The sequence below is a fragment of the Monodelphis domestica genome, chromosome 4 (genome assembly GCF_027887165.1).
Source record: "Monodelphis domestica isolate mMonDom1 chromosome 4, mMonDom1.pri, whole genome shotgun sequence".
NCBI classification, from domain to species: Eukaryota; Metazoa; Chordata; class Mammalia; order Didelphimorphia; family Didelphidae; genus Monodelphis; species Monodelphis domestica.
This window is the reverse complement of record NC_077230.1, coordinates 392,238,460-392,260,800: the sequence shown is the minus strand read 5'-3', so window position 1 is coordinate 392,260,800 and position 22,341 is coordinate 392,238,460. Positions and strand designations below refer to the sequence as shown.

At 42.8% G+C, this 22,341-nt stretch overlaps 1 protein-coding gene across 1 annotated transcript in view; it reads left to right on the top strand.

Moving 5' to 3' along the window:
• Positions 1-11,219: 11,219 nt before the first annotated feature.
• Positions 11,220-22,341, top strand: part of LOC100026011 (protein-arginine deiminase type-4) — a 65,265-nt gene continuing 54,143 nt past the window's right edge. Inside the window, exon 1 of the mRNA XM_001376731.4 lies at positions 11,220-11,476. Within this exon, the coding sequence (XP_001376768.3) occupies positions 11,385-11,476 (92 nt within the window). The 5' untranslated portion in view covers positions 11,220-11,384. The remainder of the gene's footprint in view (positions 11,477-22,341) is intronic.

Sequence of the window (22,341 nt, the reverse complement as noted above, 5' to 3'; positions counted from 1 at the left end):
GTCTGTTCTCATTATATGAAGTGCCCCATTTCACACTAACACTCTTGGGTTACATCTTGGGAGCCAATTCTGGTTCTCTATTTTGCCTGGGCAGTCCAGGGGGCAGTGCAGAGGACTTTCACCCTGTCCCCTGTCTCGTGATCTCTCTTCTCCATTGTTGCCTTTTTCCAGCAGCCATTCTATTCTCATGACTCAATTCAGTCAATGATTTCCTTGCACAATCAAGTTCAAGCTCACTGAAGGTAGCCACTAGCAGTTGACATCAACAGGAGTTAATGTCACCTGTGCATCCCCAGAAAGGGTGGGGGTGGGGGATATAAGTTTCCTGCAGGGTGGACATTGAGCCACTGATGATTACCTTTTCTAAGTGTTGCAGCACTGGTACAGTCAGCCACACCTTTTTACCCCAGTGTATGCTTAGGCATCCGATCCTCATCTGGTGTTTCTTCAGGGTTCCCATCTAGCACTGTGTGGTGAGAAGGAACAAAGTTTTCATAACAGCTCCCTCAAGTCTTGGGTCCGGTCATCTTGCCTGGGCTATTGCTGTGTAGCCTCTGCACTCCTCTGTCCAACTCATCCTTCACACATCTGCTAAAATATTCTTCCTACAACTCAAATCCAATAATCTCCTCACTATTCAAAAAGTTATCTTGACCCTCTTGTGGCTCCTTAGAGAAAATCTAAGCTTCTTTGTTTGACTTGGCATTGTATAGAGGAGAAAGTGCTAAACTCGGGGCCAAGGAGATATCAATCACTTACCTGATCTAAGCCTCAGTTTCCCCACTGATGAAATGGGGAAAACAAAGCTATCTATAACTCAGAGAATGTTTGTGAGGATCAAATAAAATGATATATGGAAAATGCTTTGCACACCTTCAAATTTTATATAAATGTTAGCTACTATTATTATCGATGATATTTAAAGCCCATCACAATCAGGGTCTAGCCCAACTTTCTAGATGTATTTCACATTACTTTCCTTAATGCACTCAAACAAACTGTTCTACTTGCCATTCCCCATATATAATATTCCATCCCCCAATTGATTTGGGGGCAACTAAGTGGCACAGTGGACTGAGTGCTAACTCTGAAATCAGGAAGATCTGAGTTCAAATCTGACCTCGGACATTCACTAGTTATGTGGCCCTGGGCAAGTCACTTAACCTTGTTTGCCTCAATTTCTCTATTTGTAAAATAAACTGGAGAAGGAAATAGTAAAACACTCTAGCATCTGCCAAGAAAACCCCAAATTGGCTCACAAAGAATCAAATGTCTATATGATTGCAAATTTCCATGTCTTTACACACGCTGCCCCTTGAACCTATAACACTCCTTCATCACCTCTGCCTAGTAGAACCTTTGCTTCTTCTTGGATTAACTAAGATGCCATCTGTTACACAAGACCTTTCTTTATTCTCTTTATCATCTCTCCTTCCCACAAATTACTTTCTATTTGCTGAGTTTATATTTTGTATTTGTCTCTGCATCTGTTGTATCTTCCCAGTAAAATGTAAGTTCCTTGAGGTCAAATTCTTTCTCATTTTTGTCTTTGTTTACGGAAACCTTGACACAAGGTAGGCACTTTGTAATTGCTTCCTGATTTCATTATAATTGTGCCACCCTTCCTTTCATGAGAAGTGTTCTTTGCTTAAAAGGAACCCTATGGTGAAAGTCCTTTTGTAAACAGAGAGTTCCCCAATATACATAGGGTCACCCCAAATCCTATGACTTTGGGATCATTCTGTATATTCATAGTCAAATTTGTTTTTTTTTAATTGTTGGTGATCTAAATTAGTAGGTAGAGTTTCCTTATCTGAGAATTCCCTAAAGCAATGAAATCACAAGTCTATACCAAATTATGAAAATTTTAATTTTACATGGAAGCAAATTAGGGTTGATTCCTTTCTTAAGAAAAGGACCCTTTAATTTAAAGGAATCCTTACACTTCCCAGCTTTGTGACCCTGGGCTAGTCACTTAACCCCCATTGCCTAGCCCTTACCACTCTTCTGCCTTAGAACCAATACATAGTATTGATTCTAAGACAGTAGTTAAGGGAGAAGAAGGAGAAGAAGAAGAAGGAGAAGAAGAAGAAGAAGAAGAAGAAGAAGAAGAAGAAGAAGAAGAAGAAGAAGAAGAAGAAGAAGAAGAAGAAGAAGAAGAAGAAGAAGAAGAAGAAGAAGAAGAAGAAGAAGAAGAAGAAGAAGAAGAAGAAGAAGAAGAAGAAGAAGAAGAAGAAGAAGAAGAAGAAGAAGAAGAAGAAGAAGAAGAAGAAGAAGAAGAAGAAGAAGAAGAAGAAGAAGAAGAAGAAGAAGAAGAAGAAGAAGAAGAAGAAGGGAGGAGGAGGAGGAAGAGGAGCAGCAGGAGGAGGAGCAGCAGGAGGAGGAGCAGGAGGAGGAGGAGGAGGAGGAGCAGGAAGAAGAGAAAGAGGAGGGGGAGGAGGAAGAGGAGGGGGGAGGAAGGAAGGAAGGTGGTAGACAGCTTTTTTCATGAGTCTCTGGCATTGTCATTTTTGGTTGGGAAGGATTTTTCATTTTTCATTGTGCTTTTTATAGATTTCAGTTTTGCCTTTATAAGAATGATAATGGAGGCAGCTAGCTGGCTCAGTGGATAGAACACAAGGCCTGGAGATGAGTGGTCCTTGGTTTAAATTTGGCCTCAGACACTTTTTTCTAAGTCAGAAGGTAAAGGTTTTTTAAAAAATGATAATGGGTGACATGGAAGCTATGGATTATATAAATCTAAAATGACATCCAAGGTTTGCAAGCTGCTAGATGCTGCAGGTAAAAAAAAGTTCCATTTTATAGATGAGGAAATGGAGGCTCAGAGGAGTAACCTGCCTCTTGGGAGTTATGAAGAATGAATCAAACTCTTTGTCTATCAATAAGCAAGTTTTAAGTTAATCATTCAAAAACTTAAGTACTCCTACTTAGTACCTTTACCAGTCACTAAGTTAGAGAGTTCACAAGTCACTTGCTAGAGTGGGTAACAACTCCAGAGGCCACTGCTCTGCCCCTGGGCAGTGCTAGGCAAATTGAAAGAATGAGATTGGTGCCTGTAAACTGGGGAAGGGACAAGAAGTGGCATGGGAAAAGCATTATAAAAAAGTCCTGAACTTCCTGTCCAGGGGGCTTCTCCTTTGAACTTCTTCTCCTTTGGAGTTCTTCTTTGGGCAATCTGTGGTGAGCCAGACTGGAGGAGGAGACTTTTTCCCTGGGGTGCCTTGCTGGATGTGTAGCTGGCCTTCCTTTTCTGACTTCTGGAGAGATTGTTTCCAGGGAGGCTTTCCTTTCCTGAAGGAGGCTGCATTAGTACAACCCTGGCTGAAGACACTGCAGAGACTTCTGGTTGAGTATTACCAGGAAATCCACATGGAGACAGTCTGGGGGAAGCCCTGCTGGGTCTAAGCCTGGCTTCTCAGGAGAAGAGCTGGTAGGCTTATTAGAATCTGTCTCTTTATCTACATTTTTCTACTTTCACTCTTTCCATCTCTTTGTAAATAAAGCTGCTAAAAGTAATTTTGACTTAAGCTGTAACATTTTTTAAATCTACAACCACAATATTACTTTAGAATTCTCATATTAGCATACAAACCTACATTGGATTGTCACACAATTCATAAGTGCCAGAGGCAAGATATTTTATTTTCCTAACTACATGTAAAAACTCTTTTCAATATACCTTCAGTATGGTAATTTGCTAGTATGCAATTTTGGTACATGACAAGATGTCACCGTAAATTCCTATTCATGAGAGCTATAGCATCATATAGTTGTATGTAGAAATCCTACATGTGGGAATAAAGAATTTACATTCAGTGAGGGGTATACTTCTCATGCACTGATAATTATTTTTTAACATGCATATAAACACAAAGTTTGAGTCAGATATATAATATCTCTAGCGGCCATTAAGTACTCAGTTATCCAGGAATGTGCTGCTTATACTGAAATGCTATATCTTCACTATATAAAGAAAAGAGGCAGCCAGGTTGCTCAGTGTCTAGAGAACAAGACCTGGAGACAGGAGTCCTGGATTTAAATCTCACCTCAGATACTTCCTGGCTATATAATGTCCTTGCTATGGCATGTAATACATTGATTTGATATTCATGAATATTCCTAAAATCATCAAAAATGAACACTCCCAATTTTAAGAATATTTGGTGGATTTGTTAAGTTTCCTTTTTTCCTTTAGAATGTGTTACCTTTTGTACAAAAACTTTTTGCTTGTAAAACAGTCAAAATTATGCATTTTATATCTTAGAATGTTTTCTCTCTCTTGTTTGGTCATAAATTCTTCCCTTCTCTATAGATCTGACAGGTAAACTATTCTCTGTTCCTCTAATTTGCTTATAGTATCACTCTTTATGTCTAAATCAAATATCCATCTTGACTTTATTTTGGTGTATGGTGTGAGATGCAGGTCTATGCCTACTTTCTGCCATATTACTTTCTAGTTTTCCCAGCAGTTTTTGTCAAATAATGACTCCTTTTGTCAAATAATGATTGACCACTTCAGTTGTGAATCAGTGGGGGGGAGGGGGAAAGGGTGTCCAATCACCAGAAGAAAGATGAAAGTCTTTCCTCTGGAGCAAAGTCTTGACCAGCCCTTTCCTTAAGCTGTCTCAGGATTGAGAGAGAGCTAACTGCCTCTCTATGACTGAAAACTCTTGCCCTACCAAGATTCCAGAACATCTCCTGGAGCCCTTCCCCTGCTGTGTCTGAGGCTCCAGCAATTTCTCAAACTGTAACTCCAGTTCTAGGGTTTGAAACCTTGATCACACCCCAAAGCTGGGATCTTTGGGTTTATTGAACACTAGATTGCTGAGTTCATTTGTCCCTAGTCTATTCCATTGATCCACCCTTTGATTCCTTAGCCAGTACCAGGTTGTTTTGATGATCACCGCTTTATAAGTACAGTTTGAGATCCAATACTACTAGGCCACCTTCCTTTGTATTTTTTAAAAACTCCCTAGATATTCTTGTTCTTTCAGATGAATTTTATTATTTTTTCTAGTTCTATAAAATAGTTTTTTGATATTTTATTGGTATGGCCTTGGATAAGTAAATTAATTTAGGTAGAATTATCATTTTTATTCTATTAGTTAATCCTAGATGGGTAGAAGTTTAAAAGAGGCATGTTTAAATTTAACAGCAATAAGTCCATGGCAGCAATGGGAGCTGTACCAACAATAGACTAGCTGCCTTGAGAGTGGAGGGCTCCCCACACTCCTTGAAGGTCTTCAGGCAGACACTAGATAACCACTTTTTGGGATTGTTATACTGGGGATCTTTTAATGCATTGGTTGGACTAACTGGCAACTGAGGTCCCCTTCAACTCTTGAATTTGGAGACTTACTAATTCTAAAAGAGTTTTGTGAGATTTTGAAAGAGTATGGACACCCTCCAGGGCATATGAGTTCCCTTGTCATTGACCATCTTTCATTGATGACCAGTTCTAGATAGATGGACATAGGCCATCAAACTTCAGATCTAGAACACTCATTATTGCTCAGTTTGCATCCAAATGTCCCTTGGCTATAGGGGAATGAAGCCATTCCTTTTCTGGTGGGGCAGTTAGCTTCATATTAGGGAGGTATAGCTGTCTATGAAGAGGAAACTGTGTGGATGAGGAAGCTGGGAGGCATGAAGGACAGTGGGCAGAGATTGACACACTGGACTAACTACATGGGTCTTTCCTCATAGCTAAGTTGAGCAATTAGACAGTCAGGTTTTATTAGTACTGAGAATTCAGTTTCTCTTCAAGTCAAGATTGGACTTCTGGGTTGGCAGAAACAATAAACAAACTAGGGTATAACTTGAGGGATTTCCACTAAAAACCAGACTTGCTAGAGTGCCAGGCCTGGAGTTAGGAAGATCATGGTTCAAATTTGGCCTCAGGTACTTCCTAACTGTGTGGCCTTGTGCAAGTCATTTAACCTCATTTGTCTAGCCCTTACCCTTTTATCTTCAAATTGTTACTGAGAAAACAAATGTTTAAAAATCACTCTTGGAAAGGAAAAAAGTTTTGGAAAGAGTCCTGACCTTGTAATCATAGGACCTAGGTTGAAATCCCACCTCTACCACTTAGTATTTTGTGCTCCAAGGCAAGTCACTTGCTTCTCTGGGCCTCAGTTTCCCTATATATAAAAGGAAGGGGATGGACTAGACCCATGATAGTGAACCTATGGTATGCATGAGCTAAGGCTCCTCCTAGATCTGGAATTCTCTGTTCTAAGGTCCTTTTCAGTTCTATTCTGTGTTTTAAGGCACTTCCCAGCTTGGACACTTTTTGTTCTAAGGGTCCTCCACATTCTAATATTCTGTTTTCTAAGAAGCCTCCCAGTTCTGCCATTCTGCATTCTAAAGTCCCTTTCATCCCTAAATCTAGCATGAGAGGGGATGATTCCAATGACAAAATTCACAGTTTCAGCAAGAGTCACCTGATTTTGGATAAATGGCATCGAGATCTCTTCCACTTTCCACCTTCCCTTGCCCACATCAGTAAAGCCCATTAGTCTTCATTCCTCCAGCCCTCAGGTCTGGAATGCAGGATTCTTGGGGCCCTTGGGGCAGGCCCAGCCCAACCTCATTTGCTGACTCTTCCAAAAATCTCTTGGATGATATCACTTGCAATTACTGGATAAAGAGAACTAGGGTTATTCCATTGCAACATCAGCCCTAATGCACCTGGAAATGTAAACCAAACAAGAGAAGTCATTGCCCAAGAAAAACCCATTTCCTGATAGCAAGGTTAGGTTCATGGCTTTACACTTCTGTCTGTCAGCATTAAGAACATGGTCCTCCTCTGGGATTCCTGGCTGCAAGAGGAAAAAGCCCTGGATTGCAATCAGAAGACCTGGATCTGAAACCATATACCTACCTATGTCACTTTGAGCAAGTCCTTTTCCCTCTCTGAGCCTCAGTTCACCAATGTGAAGAAATAAGTCAGTTGGACAAGATGAACGATAAGTTCTCTTCCAACTTTAAAGAAAGGGCATGGCTTCCTTTCACTAGAAAACATTTTTCTAAGGCACGAATTCCTTAGAGATCCAACAGAATTATACCATCACATAAATACCTACTATGTGCCAGTCACTAGGAATATGAAAACAAAAAACAAAATCACCCCTGCCCTCAAGGAGTTTACATTCTACTGGGAGAACATGACAGGTACACAGTTGTGTTTCACTTCTACCAAGGAAATAGAAGATAATTTCAATGAGTTGGCAATAACAATGAACAGGTGGAGGCAGGGGTCAAGAGAAGCTTTGTTTAGGGGGTAGTTTCCATGCTGAATCTTTATTGGAGCTAAGAAGTTCAAGAAGAAATGAAGATTGAGAGTATTTTAGACATAGGTGACAGCCTCAATCAGGCACAAAGGCAAGAGAGGGAATACGGGAGCAGCCAGAAAAAAAGAAAGAAAGAAAGAAAGAAAGAAAGAAAGAAAGAAAGAAAGAAAGAAAGAAAGAAAGAAAGAAAGAAAGAAAGAAAGAAAGAAAGAAAGAAAGAAAGAAAGAAAGAAAGAAAGAAAGAAAGAAAGAAAGAAAGAAAGAAAGAAAGAAGAAAGAAAGAAAGAAAGAAAGAAAGGAAGAAGGGAAGAAGGGAAGAAGGGAAGGAAGGAGGGAGGGAAGGAAGGAAGGAAGGAAGGAAGGAAGAAAGCTGGGACTGTAAGCTGAGCTGACAGGCTGACCTGCTTGTTCACAAACTTGGATGTGATCTGAGGTTACGTCAGGAGAGGTACTCTGCCCAGGCATTGGTGGACAGTCTCACTGTTCACTGCCCTGGTCATATCCTATCTGGAACACTGAGTGCTGGAGGTTATAGTTTAAGAGGGACAGACTGACAAAGTGGCTAGAGCCTGGATGATGGAGAGCAGAATGGGGAAGGCTGGAGACTGTGTCACATGAAGAAGACACTAAAGAAGTTATGGCTTTTTAGCCTGGAAAGGCAGTGACTGCTAGTTGTGTTCAAGTATTTCTAGGGTTGGAAGGCTGAAGCAGGATCAGAAGTCTCTTGCTTGGCCCCAGAGCCAAGGGTGAAAGTTGCCATAGGGTTAACTTAGGCTCAATGTTAGAAGGAAGTGCCCAAGAGAGCTGCTGACTGAAGGTCTTCAAACAAAAGCTGACTGACCACTTCACAGGTAGGTTGTTGATGTTTATTCAGGAGCAGGTTGAACAAGAGGGCTACCAACGTCCCTTCCTCCTCTGAGATTCTGGGATCTTATGATTCTGAATTGAGTTGTTAAGAATATTTTTTAACAAAAGGATTTTTTGTTTCGTCTATGAATAATATCCTTTGGCTACAAATAGTGGCAGCAGTTATGCCCATTTTACAGACAAGGAAACGGACTCTGAGAGATCAGGAGACTTGCCCAAGTTCACCTAGCTAGTCAAGGGCAAAGCCAGAAGTTAGATCTTTTGATAACAACCCCAGTGCTAAATGTATTGCATCCTGCTGCCCTTGAAGTCCCCTTAGCTACCCAGAGTGAGGGCACTGGATAGATGGCTGGGGAGAAGATAGGGGGATCCGGAAGAGGAGAAGCCCATCTTTGGCTTTACCCATTCACACTTCAGTTCTGGTCACATCAAGAATAACTTGAATTTGAGGGCTTCCCATCTGGCTGCAGGTTTAAAATAATACAATGAGGTAGTTAGGTGGCCTAGAGTTAGAGGTACTGAGTTCACATTTGACCTCAGATTTTTTCTAGCTGGATGACTCTAGGCAAGTCCCTTAACCCCAACTGCCTAGCCCTTACTGCTCTTCTGCCTTGGAACAAATAATTAGTATCTATTGTTGGGTAGATGATAAGAATTAAAAAAAAAAACCCTGCTACTTTTCTCCTCTGCATAGCTCGGGTCATCTCCCCTCCCTACCTTTACTGGCTGGATTTAGTCACCTGCCAAAGAATAATCTGCCTCATTTTTCCCAGAAAAGATCCATCAAGTGATGTCATCAGTTCTGGGTTTCCTGGATCCCTTTTTAACAATAAAAAGTCTCATGTGCCCTATCCTGCCATGAGTGCAATTGTAACATAAGTATCTGCTGGCAGAAAAAAAATATACACTGACCAAAGACTACTACATTTTAAATGAATTTGTATCTTATTAATCACAACGTCATTGACAGGTGTGAAAAATAGTAATATCTCTGTGGATAAAATATTGTTGATCCGCTTGTCATCATATGTGAATTTGTAGACTCTTAGACTCTCTGGGTTTCTAAGATTCCCCCTTCCCCACTACTCTGTATTTGAAGGTGTCTCCCAGTTCTGGGAATCTATGTCCCAAGGGCAGTCCCATTTCTGACTCTCTATGTTCTACGATCCCTCCTGTCTCGAAGATTCTACATGCTAAAGTTCCTTCTAGTTCCCATATCCTTTGTTCTAGGGGTTCTCCCAGCCCTGCTGTTCTGTGTTCTAAGGTCTTTTCCAATTCAAACCTTTTCTGTCTCCAAGTCCCTTTCAGATCAAACATTTTCTGTTTTAAGGTCCTTTTGAGCCCTGACATCCTCTCTTCTAAGCCGTATTCTGTGAATCTGCGGTTGTACATGTGTAGACAAGCCTGTCTTTTACGAGTTCTTCACATCTGTGTGACTGTATAAACTGCCCCTTGATAGCTTCTTGTCTGGTCCTGTCTTCAAAGACACCTAGAAGTCACAGCAAGGTGCACACCATAGAATGAAATGCACAAAATACCCTGGGATGGCCAATGCAAAGGCAAAGCGTCCATTTGAAAATGAAGTCCAGGCTGGTAACTGACCAGCAAATAAGGAAAACTGACAAGCCGAGGGTCGACTTGCCTGCAAGATCAAACATTATCTCCTTGACTGGAAACAATCCTTCAGTCCTGAAATCGCTTACCTTTCTTTTGGGAACATCTCCTATACATCCTCCTTGCATTCAAGGCTAAATTATGGTTCATTCATTCGTGGATCATAGAATGTCACAGTGAGAAAAGACCTCAAGGCTCCATGTCTTTGTTATTTTTTGTTTTGTGGTGGCTGTTGTTTTATTTTTCTTTTAATAAATGTTTACCTTCTGTTTTAGAATCCATACTAAGTATCAGTTCCAAGGCAGAAGAAGGGTAAAAGCTAAGCAATGAGAGTTAAGTGACTTGCCCAGGGTCACACAGCTAGGAAGTGTCTGAGGTCAAATTTGAACCCAGGACCTCCTGATTCTATGCCTGGCTCTCTATCTACTGCTCTTATGCCTTTGTTTTGCAAGTGAGGAAACTGAGGCTGAGGAGAGGTTAGTTGACTTTATCAGAAGTCATAGAATGTAGAAGTAGCAAGGACCATCTACTTCATTGCTTCATTTTTCAGATGAGGAAACACTGCACAGTGTTACCCGGTAACAAACTTCTGTTCAGACCTAGGACCTCTACTCTAAATCCAAGGCTCACTCTTAGCCAGGGGAATATAGCATAATCTGGCCTCAGACACTTCCCAGCTGGGTGACCCTGGATAAGTCACTTGACCCCCATTGCCTAGCCCTTACCACTCTTCTGCCTCTGAACCAATGCACAGTCCCATTCCAAGATGGGAGGTGAGGGTTTAATTATTCTTGCTAGTTAGGTTCAAAGTTCAGTTGGTTCTAAGGGCGGTAACTGCTCAGTTCCCTCTAAATTCTGTCATCCTAGCACAAAGTTCTATTTGTCCCAACTTGGCTACCACTCTATCCTCAATGAGATTTAAACCCTAATAAAGGGGGGAAATGTTATTTCCTGTGTGATCCCTTCAGGCCTCATTTTCCCCATCTAGAAAATGAGGGAGTTGGACTAGACCATCCTAACATATTTCCTAGCTTTTGAATCCTATGATCTATGATCTAAGACCCCAGAGAAGTGAGATTCAAAGTAAACTGTGATGAGAACAAATAAGAGATCTGGAGCAAATGTTCTAGAAATTTTTGGAGAATAGAGAAGTAGCTTTCCTTTATAGTGACCAAGGAAGGCTCCTTGGTGGAGGTGGCACCTAAGAGGGCATTCAATATCCAGCCTCTATTCATGAAGCCCTGCCCAGTCCACTCCTTCATCCCCTTTCCCTTAAGCTATTCTAAGAGTCAGGTAGATGCCAATTCTGGTGCTCTCAACTTCAAAAAAAGGTCTATTTGGAATGACAACCCTAAGTACTACTGAGCTCTTGAGATTCATCTCTTTCCAGCTAGTAAAACTGGGACTTCTTTGGCTAATATCAAACTTCTGTCCACTTAGGGAGACCAAATGACAGCTGCTGGGAGCCTGACAAAGGCCCCCGAAGTCCTAGAACCCATAGCTGGGAAAAGGGAGGGGCAAGCTACTAGTGACCTCCAAACCACATCTGCTGACTCATTTACCGGGTATAAAGGGAGCTGAAGGCTGTAGCCTGACACCACGCCCCAGAAAATGGCCCAGAAGAGACTCATCCGGGTGTCTCTGGATCAGCCTACCTATGCTGTGTGTGTGCTGGGCACCGAGACTGTGGTGGATCTCCAAGGGTAAGAAAGAGGGAGCTCTCTCTAGTGCCTCCGGGTGGGTGGGTGGCTCTGACTCCATCTGATAAGTTTGGCAGAAGCTTTCTCCCGGTAAATGCTGTCAGATTAGCAGTTAATGAAGCTGATAATCTCTGAGAAGTACTGGGAAAGACATAATTACTCCTTAGAGAAAAGTGGAATCATGGGACATGGACCATGTCATGTCAGAACTGGGAAGAAGGGTGAGAAGACATTAGAACATAGAATGTCAAAGAGGTGTAGAAGGTGAGGCTTAGAATACAGAATGTCAGAGTCAGAGCTGGGAGAGACCTTAGAACAGAGACTGTCAGAGCTGGGAGAGACCTTAGAACACAGAATGTCAAAGCTGGGAGAGACCTTAGAACACAGAAGGTCAGAGCTGGGAGAGACCTTAGAACAGAGAATGTCAGAGCTGGGAGAGAGCTTAGAGCAGAGAATGTCAGAGCTGGGAGAGACCTTAGAACAGAGAATGTCAGAGCTGGGAGAGACCTTAAAACACAGAATGTCAAAGCTGGGAGAGACCTTAGAACAGAGACTGTCAGAGCTGGGAGAGACCTTAGAACAGAGAATGTCAGAGCTGGGAGAGAGCTTAGAACAGAGAATGTCAGAGCTGGGAGACCTTAGAACATGGAATGTCAGAGCTGGGAGGGGGCTTAGAACACAGAATGTCAAAGAGGTGTAGAAGGTGAGGCTTAGAATATAGAATGTCAGAGTCAGAGCTGGGAGAGACCTTAGAACAGAGACTCAGAGCTGGGAGAGACCTTAGAACAGAGAATGTCAGAGCTGGGAGAGACCTTAGAACATGGAATGTCAGAGCTGGGAGGGGGCTTAGAACATAGAATATCAAAGAGGTGTAGGAGGTGAGGCTTAGGATACGGAATGTCAGTCAGAGCTGGGAGAGACCTTAGAACAGAGAATGTCAGAGCTGGGAGAGACTTTAGAATACAGAATGTCAGAGCTGGGAGAGACCTTAGAATACAGAATGTCAGAGCTGGGAGAGACCTTAGAGTACAGAATGTCAGAGCTGGGAGAGACCTTAGAACCCAGAATGTCAGAGCTGAGAGAGACCTTAGAACAGAGAATGTCAGAGCTGGGAGAGACCTTAGAACATGGAATGTCAGAGCTGGGAGGGGGCTTAGAACATAGAATATCAAAGAGGTGTAGGAGGTGAGGCTTAGGACACGGAATGTCAGTCAGAGCTGGGAGAGACCTTAGAACAGAGAATGTCAGAGCTGGGAGAGACTTTAGAATACAGAATGTCAGAGCTGGGAGAGACCTTAGAATACAGAATGTCAGAGCTGGGAGAGACCTTAGAACCCAGAATGTCAGAGCTGAGAGAGTCCTTAGAACAGAGAATGTCAAAGATGGGAGAGATCTTAGAAAAATGGAATGTCAGAGCTGGGAAGAACCTTAGAACCCAGAATGTCAGAGCTGGGATTGACCTTAGAACAGAGAATGTCAGAGCTGGGATGGAACCTTAGAACATGGAATGTCAAAGCTGGGAAGAGACATAAGGAGTCAGTAGTCCAGTCCTCTCATTTCATAGATGAGGAAATTGTGGACACTGTAGGTAGCTCTGCCTTCTGAATAGACTTCTCCTGGCCCTTGGCATTCACACCACTGTTCCTTGTATCACAGTTCTCCAGACACTTCTCTTTCCCCCTATTAGATGGTAAGAAGCATCTATCTTTATTCCTAGCCCCAAACACAAGATCTTGCATGTTGTCCATACTTTTCTTGATTTCAGATAACTAGAGTCCCAGAATTTCAGAGTTCATCCAGCCTAACCCCCTGGCTGGTCTGGGAATGCTCTCCCCTTCATCGCCACCAAGTGGTATTTCAGTCTCCTTTTGAATACTTCCAGTGACGAGGAGTTCAGCACTTTATATATGGCAGCCTGTGGCAGTTCAGAACAGCCCCAGTGATTAGCCCCAATCCTTTAATGAAGCCAAAGTCTATCTAGCTTTAACAGATGGTGGCTGGAAGCTGGCACTGGACTGAGCCTGGCTTCCTGAAGCACTGCCCCCCCAATACACACAACATTCTTCCAAACCCCAGCCCTCACTTGAGACACCAAGTTTCTTGGGCAGTTGCTCAAGATCCCCTTGAGTCCTTTGTCATTTGGTGAATAGTGTTTCTTTAGCTCATCAGGGAAAAATTATTCCCTTGAGGCTGATGAGCTGGGAAGCCAGTGGGGAAGAGTGAGGTGGAAAGGGTTGAATAAAGATGGGATTTCACAGTCAAGGGTAAAGAAACATCATCCACCAATGCAGATCAGCTCCTTCTTCGCATCTTAGCATCTCGGAGCTCTGCCCAAAGCAGAGAAGTGGCGCACGTATTATGTGTCAAACATAAGACTTGGAACCCAGGTCTTCCTAGCTCTGGGACCAGCTCTTTACCTCCTATGACACAGTGCCTCTTTTGAAAAAAGAAGAAAACAATTGGAAAGAAGATTCTTTCAGATAACATAATGATTTTCAGTAGCACCTGCTTGGCAGCAACTCATCCATTCATTCAACAAACACTTTAAAAAATACCATTTACAGAAAAACCCTAGAATCGTTGCCAAGGAACAAAAACAAATCAGGCATGGTTCCTGCCATTGGAGAGTTTATAATCTAATAGTAGTAGCAGCCTCAGTGGCATCAGGAATACAGATCTTTAAACGTGTACGTGGATAAATATATCTGTTCATTTTCCGTAATGTCTGACTTCTCGACCTCATTTGGGGTTTTCTTGGCCATGATACTGGAGAAGTTTGCCATTTCCTTTTCCAGCTCATTTGACAGATGAGGAAACTGAGGCAAACCAGTTGAGTCTGACTTCATGATCTTATTTGGGGTTTTCTTGGCCAAGATACCGGAGAAGTTTGCCATTTCCTTCTCCACCTCATTTGACAGATGAGGAAACTGAGGCAAACCAGTTGAGTCTGACTCTTCATGATCTTATTTGGGGTTTTCTTGGCCAAGATACTGAAGAAATTGGCCATTTCCTTCTTTAGCTTACTTGACAGATGAGGAAACTGAGGCAAACAGAGTGATGTGACTTGACCAGAGTCACACAGCTAATAAATGTCTGAGGCCAGATTTGAATTCAGGAAGATGAGCCTTCCTGACTCCAGACCTGGTACTCTACCTACCACGCCACCTAGCTCCCTTTGTACCACTAAAATGGCCAATGGAAGAAAATAAGAATAATAAAATGGCCAATAACAAATGTCACTGATAAGGAGAAGCCACTGAGAGAAATTGTCATTGAGAGAAGAGCGCAATGAGATCCAGGGAGAGAGAGAGTTCTTTCCCAGCTGGGAGCATTTGGAAAGTCTTCCTGGAGGAGATGGCATCAGGTGGAGCTTCCATGAAGGAGTAGAAATTAGGAAGGGCCCAGCTAATGCTCTCAGGCTCTCCTTGATTAATGTGGGTGGTATTAATTGTGCCTATTGGCTGATGCTGGGAGCAGCGACCTCGTCAAGGGCCTGGGCTAAGGTTCCCTCGTCTTTCTTTTGGGCATTGGAAGGTCAAAGGCAACCACTGCCAACAGAGCTTCTCCCCAGAGGCAAAGGCAATGGAGAGATGATTTTCTCCAGAGAAACAGTCCATCAATGAATCAGCAAGCATGGGTACCAGGCACCAGGTCTGGAATCTCCCCAGAATCAGCCTGTCTTTCTGAGACTTGGCTCAGGTTCTCGTAGGAGCCTAGAGATAGAGCTGGAAGGAACTTAGAAGTCATCTGGTCATGCCTCCCATTTCACTGATGACCAAACTGAGGCTCAGTGAAGGGGAGAGGACTTGTGTAAGGTCATAAAGGAAGAATGGTATTATAGGAAGTGGCAGAGCTGGGACTTGAATCCAGGTCTCCATCAGTCAAATGTTTTCCATAAAAACAACCTAAAAACCTGCTTTGTCCCACAAGCAACAGAAGCAGGCTCTGAGAAAATGAAATGTTTAGTCGTTTTCAGTTATATCTCACTCTTTGTGATCCCATTTGGTGTTTTCTTGGCAGAGATATTGTAATGTTGTAATGGTTTGCCATTTCATCCTCCAGTTCATTTTACTTTGGGGAAACCAAGGCAAACAGAGTTCAGTGACTTACCCAGGGTCACACAGCCAGTACATATTGGAGGTCAGATTTGAACTCAGGTCTTCTGGACTCCTGGCACTTATTCACCCCTCTGCCTAGATGCCCAAGCTAATAAAATATCAGGTCTCTTTTCCTTAGCACTAGAATAGTCCATATTTATGCAAGGCTTTAAGGGTTACCAAGTGCCAACTCTCACAACTCCCTGAGACAAGTTGTATGAGTATTCCTATCCCTGGGCTATTGATAAAGAAACTAAGGCTTGGGGAAGGTGGTGTGTTTTGTCCAGGGTCACATCATAAGGGCTGGAGCTGCCAAAATCATCTTCAAGTTAGTAATACAGTGGATAGAGATCTGGGCTTGGAAACAGGAAGACCTGAGTTCAAATCCAGCCTCAGATTCTTCCTAGCTGTGGGACATGGGGCATAATGTTTGTCTGCCTTAGTTACCACATCTGTAAAATGGGGATAATAATAGTATTGATCTCACAGGATTGTTATTGTGAGGATAGAAAGAGATGATTAAAGAAAAACACATGGCCCAGGGCTAGACACATAGTAGGTACTACATAGTGCTTAATTCCTTCCCTTCCACCCCCTATACTTCTTTTTTTAAAAATAACTCTTACCTTCTGTCTTGGTATCAATTATAAGACAGAAGAGCAGCAAAGACTAGGCAACCAGGGTTAAGTGACTTGCCTAGGGTCACACAGCTAGGAAGTGTCTAAGGGCAGATTAGAACCCAGGACCTTTCTATATCTAGGACTGACTCTCTAACCACTGAGCAAACTAGCTGCCCTCTCCCTCTACACTTCTGACCATATTCTACTCAAGAATCTTCAATGGCTCCCTCCCTTTTGCTTTGAGGAAAAAACAGAGACTCCTCAGCTTGGCATTTAAGGCCCTTCATGATTTCATTATTTCCTTTCACAAACTCCAAATTCCAGTAAAACCGGCATTTTATCTCCTGCCTCTACCCTTTTTTTAAAATTAAATAACTTTTTTTAACCCTTATCTTCCATCTTGGAATCAATACTGTATATTGGTTCCAAGGCAGAAGAATGGTCAGGGCTAAGCAATGGGGGTGAAGTGACTTGCCCAGGGTCACACAACTGGGAAGTATCTGAGGCCAGATTTGAACCCAGGACCTCCTGTCTCTGAGTCTGGCTCTCCATCCACTGAGCCACCCAGCTGCCCCCCTGCTTCTACACTTTTGTCCAAGCTATCCTCTATCCCCATGCTGCCTCTCAAAGAACCTTAGAACCAAAGAACCTCAGAATTCCTATCAATTTTGGCTCTGTAGGAAGCCTTTCCTGATTCCTCTAATGGTCGGTGTCCTCACATTGGTTTTCCACTGACCAGGTATGTACGTATCTGTTCACAGTGAAAAGTACATTGCCTCAAGAGTCAAAGGATCTAGTTTCAGCTCTGGTACTTCTATCCTGTATGAAGAGGCCAACTACCACATTTCCCTGGGCCTCCGTTTCCTCATCTATAAAGTAATGGACTTGGACTAGATAGTCCCTGAAGGCTCTCCTAGGTCTGGCTCTGCGATCCTTTAATAGTAAAGGCTCTTCAAGGACAAGGATAATTTGTCATTTTCTCTTCACATCCCCGGTGCCTACGAGGAGCTCCATAAAAGTTTGTTGCCCTGGTTTGGAGCTGGGTCTCCATTCTCCTCCCAAACCTCTATCCCACCGCCTCTCACTGGGGCTCCTTCCCCCTTAGGACTCTCCTTATTAGTAGCTGGTCCTGTCAAAATCGAGCCTCAGTTTATCTCTTTGACTCTTTTGCCCATTACTTCTGGTCCCATCCTCTGGGGCCAAGCAGAACCAGACTAACCCCTACTCTGTGTGACAGTCATTCCAATACACGAAGACAGCTGCCGAATCCTCCTTGAGTCTTCCCTTTCTGGGTCCTTTCATGAACTCTGGACCCTCTCCCGCTTCTGGTGGCCCCTTCTCTGGGTCGTCTCCATGCCCTTCCTGAGCGAGAGAGGTTCCTCCTTAGAGAGGGTGAAGGGTTTTGTCCAGGGTCCTACAGGAAGGGCTAGAGTTGGATGGCCGCTCCTCATAATAGTTGGCACTCAATTGTTTCCAAAGAACATTCAGATCGGTTCTCCCCAATCCTCGGGTGCTCTGGAGATCGGTAAATGTCTTGGGTCATCCACTGGGATAGAGAGCACTGGAAAACTGTGACCCAGGCAGCAATGGTGACCTGCTGTCCTCGTCGGGCTGCTCTTCTACTTCAAAGTCTAGCCTCTGGGGAGAAGCTCTGTTGGCAGTGGTCGCCTTTGACCTTCCAATGCCCAAAAGAAAGACGATGGAACCTTAGCCCAGGCCCTTGATGAGGTCGCTGCTCCCAGCATCAGCCAATAGGCACAATTAATACCACCCACATTAATCAAGGAGAGCCTGAGAGCATTAGCTGGGCCCTTCCTAATTTCTACTCCTTCATGGAAGCTCCACCTGATGCCATCTCCTCCAGGAAGACTTTCCAAATGCTCCCAGCTGGGAAAGAACTCTTTCTCTCCCTGGATCTCATTGCGCTCTTCTCTCAAAGACAATTTCTCTCAGTGGCTTCTCATTGGCCATTTTATTATTCTTATTTTCTTCCATTGGCCATTTTAGTGGTACAAAGGGAGCTAAGCAGTGTGGTGGGTAGAGTGCCAGGTCTGGAGTCAGGAAGGCTCACCTTCCTGAATTCAAATCTGGCCTCAGACATTTATTAGCTGTGTGACTCTGGTCAAGTCACATCACTCTGTTTGCCTCAGTTTCCTCATCTGTCAAGTAAGCTAAAGAAGGAAATGGCCAATTTCTTCAGTATCTTGGCCATGAAAACCCCAAATAAGATCATGAAGAGTCAGACTCAACTGGTTTGCCTCAGTTTCCTCATCTGTCAAATGAGGTGGAGAAGGAAATGGCAAACTTCTCCAGTATCTTGGCCAAGAAACCCCAAATAAGATCATGAAGTCAGACTCAACTGGTTTGCCTCAGTTTCCTCATCTGTCAAATGAGCTGGAAAAGGAAATGGCAAACTTCTCCAGTATCTTGGCCAAGAAATCCCTAAATGAGTTCATGTAGAGTCAGACATTACTGAAAATGAACAACAGATACAGTATATTTATCCATGTATACATTTAAAGAGCTGTATTACTAGAAGCAATACCTGATACCACAGTCAATTCCAGTGCTCCCTCCTTCCGGAAGCCTTCCTCCCCTTATTCTCCTTTTCATAATGACCTTTGTCTTGGACCCAGCCCAAAACTTTGCCCCTCTTTAATACTTTTAAGATTTAAAATTTTTTAAATAATGTTTTTAAATGTTTAAAATTTTAATTAAATTAAATTTTAATTTAAAATTTTTATTTTGTATAAAGTTAAATGGTTTAAAATACATATTTAAATATGCTTGATAGAGTTAACATATATAAATATATTTAACACATTTAAAATTTTATTTTTCCATTTTATTTCTCCTTTTATCTTATCCTGCTTCTAGACTATAAGCACCTCGAAAGCAGGACTGGGTCCTAGCTAAGTTCTAGGATCATAGTTTTAGAGCTGAAAGCTCATTAGCTCATTTTATGGATAAAGAGAGTGAACTTAGAGGTCTCAAATTACTTGCCCAAGGTCACACATTTAGGGGCGGTAGAAGAATTAGATCACAGGTCCTCTATATGTCTAGCTTCCCTGAGCTAGTCTACTCAGGAGACACTGTAGTCACTTCTATCTCTTCCAGCTTTAAAACTTCATTCCAGGGCAGCTGGGTAGCACAGTGGATAGAGAGCCCAGTCTAAAGATTGGAGATTCTGGGTTCAAATCTGGACTCAGACACTTCCTAGCTGTGGGACCCTGGCCAAGTCACTTTTAACCCTGTTTGCTGGGCCCTTACTGCTCTTTTGCCTTGGAACCAATACTTTGTATCATATCTAAGACAGAAGATAAGGGCTTCAAAAAAGGATGCTTCTCTGAGAAGAAGCAAAAGGCAACAATGTCTGCGAGAGGGTGTGATGGGACAACAGTGAGTACGTTCTAGAGGAAAGGACTCTGGGTACAGTCAGAAGAACTTGGTTCAAGTCCCTACTCAGCTTCTTAATACCATTGTGACATTGAGGAAGTCACTCCCCCCACCCCTTCTAGGGCACTAATTCCTCATCTGTAAAATGAGAAGAGGTTGTGCCCGATGAGTCCTTCTGAGGGCTAAATCTACCATCCTATGAGGCAAATCCCTTTGGAAGTGATGGAAGAAGCCTGGTTTCCTTGGCAGGAGAAGTCCAAAAGGAGAGAGATGGCTGCAAAAGAGAGATATGTGAACAGTGACTTCCAGGCTCACCAGGTGTCATCAAGCATCCTGGACCCTGGACCCACTTGGTCATGCAGGGTCCTGGGAGCAATATAAAGAATTATACAAGGTGATGCTTGCCCTCAGGGAGCATATGGCCCCATTGAGAGATGAGGATCCACAGCAGAAAGAGCAGGATGTCTGTGATACTGTCCTGAAACACTGGCCACTTTTCTGTCCCACAAATTAAGATGCTCCATCTCTTGCCTGGACATTTTCTCTGGCTGCCCTTCAGATCTGGAATGCTCTCCTTCCTCATATCCATCTACTGATTTCCCTGACTTTCTTTAAGTTCCATCAAAAATCCATCTTGTATAAGAAGCCTTCCCCAACTTTCTAGTAGTGTCTTCCCTCTCTTAATTATTTCCAATTTAAGGTCAGCAAGATGACTCAATGGAGAGAGAGCCAGGTCTGAATAGAGGAGTTCCTGGGTTCAATCTGGCTTCAGTCACTTCCCAGCTGTGTGACCCTGGGCAAGTTCCTTAACCCCCATTGCCTAGCCCTTACCACTCTTCTGCCTTGGAGCCAATACACAGTATTGACTCTAAGACAGAAGGTAAAGGTTTAAAAAAAAAAAGAACATAAACTCCATGAAAGAAGGAACTGGTTTTTTTTTGTTTTCTTTTGTTCTATTTTAATCCCCAGAGCTTAGCACAATGCCTGACACATAGTAGTGTAAATCTTGAAATTTCTCAGACTTGTGAATGTTAAAAATTTCCACATTGAGGAATCCTCCATTGGAACAAATTCCCTACTGGAAACATTCCCCATTTTGATGTGAGAACTCGCCAGGATCAGAAATGGGAGGACCTCTACTCCACCCGTACTTAAGACTGCTTTAGGGGATAAAACTCCTTGCTAAACAATGAAAGTACTTGGACCCATGCTTATAATAAGGCAAGGAGTTCTTTGAGCCAGGCCTGTTTTTAGAATTGATACAATGGGATGCTAGGTACCTAAAAGGGTCGGGCAAGTTTTCTCTTAATGAGATTAGTCGACTCAGCTGTGTTTTCTCTGGTTCAGACTTACTGAGGGGATTAGTCGACACAGCAGCATTTTCTCTGGTTCAGACATACTGAGGAGATTAGTCGACTTAGCAGGAATTCAGATGGGCAGTCCTTTGGAAAACTTCTACCGTGATTGGTAGATGTAAGGACTTAGGGGAGGTGACATAGGAGAAAAACCCCTATATAAGAAAAAGCAGAATCTCTTGAGAGGACAATCCTTTTGGAGAAAGCTCTTATGAGGATCGCTTGGGAAGAATCTCTTGAGAGAGGCTCTGGAGAAGGGAAGTTCTTGGAGGACAATCTCTAAGGAGGTCTTGCTGGAGCTCCTCTGAGGGGACTCTGTCCCTCTGGAGGCTCTGGAGAGAGGCCCTTTGGACTCTGGCTGGAACTCTCTCTGGTGAAATCAGCTGAGATGGAGCTGACCTGGTGTCCCTAGAATCCTTGCTTAAACAGACCTTGTGGTGAGTGATAAAAGACTAACTGACTGATCTCTCTCTTAAGACTCAGGTCTAGGCCATGTTGGCTTAAGACCCTTCATACTTACTTCCTTTTTCTTTCTCTCTCTCTTTCTTTGATTGCTCATTGTATTATTAATTAAATTCTCTATAAAACCCAGTTGACTTGGGCATATTGAATAATTGGGAATATTTCCCTGGTGACCACCTTATATTTGATTTAAAAACCAAGACACTGTAGTGAAACATATTTTCTGCGGTCACAATTTACTCACCCTCTCATATCTATCACAATTTATATCTTCCACCATTTTAACTCACTACAGTTTACGACATCAATCATTTTAAATCTTACGGTAGGCAATTAATAAATAGTTGATTGGTCAATAAGGTAATATATACAAGGTAATTTGTAAACTTTAAAGTATAATATAAATGTTGTGTTAGTATTTCTTAAATCTATAATTATTTATTAAATAATAAAAATTGGGCCTGAGAAAGAAAAAGCATGTGTGGCCAGCAGTCTTCCTCCCCCCACCCCTAGCTGACCAGAGCCCAACTGCACCCCTACTCAGTCCAGGATTCCAAGGGAAGAGACCCTTCTTCCTCCCCTGGAGCCCATTTAGTGGTCTTTGTGACCTCCCTTTTCCAAGGCTTTTTGATTAGAGAATTCCAACCTCACTCTGGACAAGAAGTGGATCCTCCAGATGCCAGGAGTCACGAGATGTTCAGAATGGCCACATTTACTGTTATGAGCAAGCCCCATGATTTAGGCAAGGGGGAAGGAATAAGCATTTTAGAGCACCTACTATGTGCCAAGCATTGTGCTAAGAATTTTACCGATATTATCTCATTTAATTGAGATCTAGAAAGGAATGTAGAAGTCACTTGAATTTTACTGATAAGGAAACTGAGACCCAGAGAGCTTTAGTCACTTGTCCAAGATCCCACAGGTAGAAAGTGCCAGAG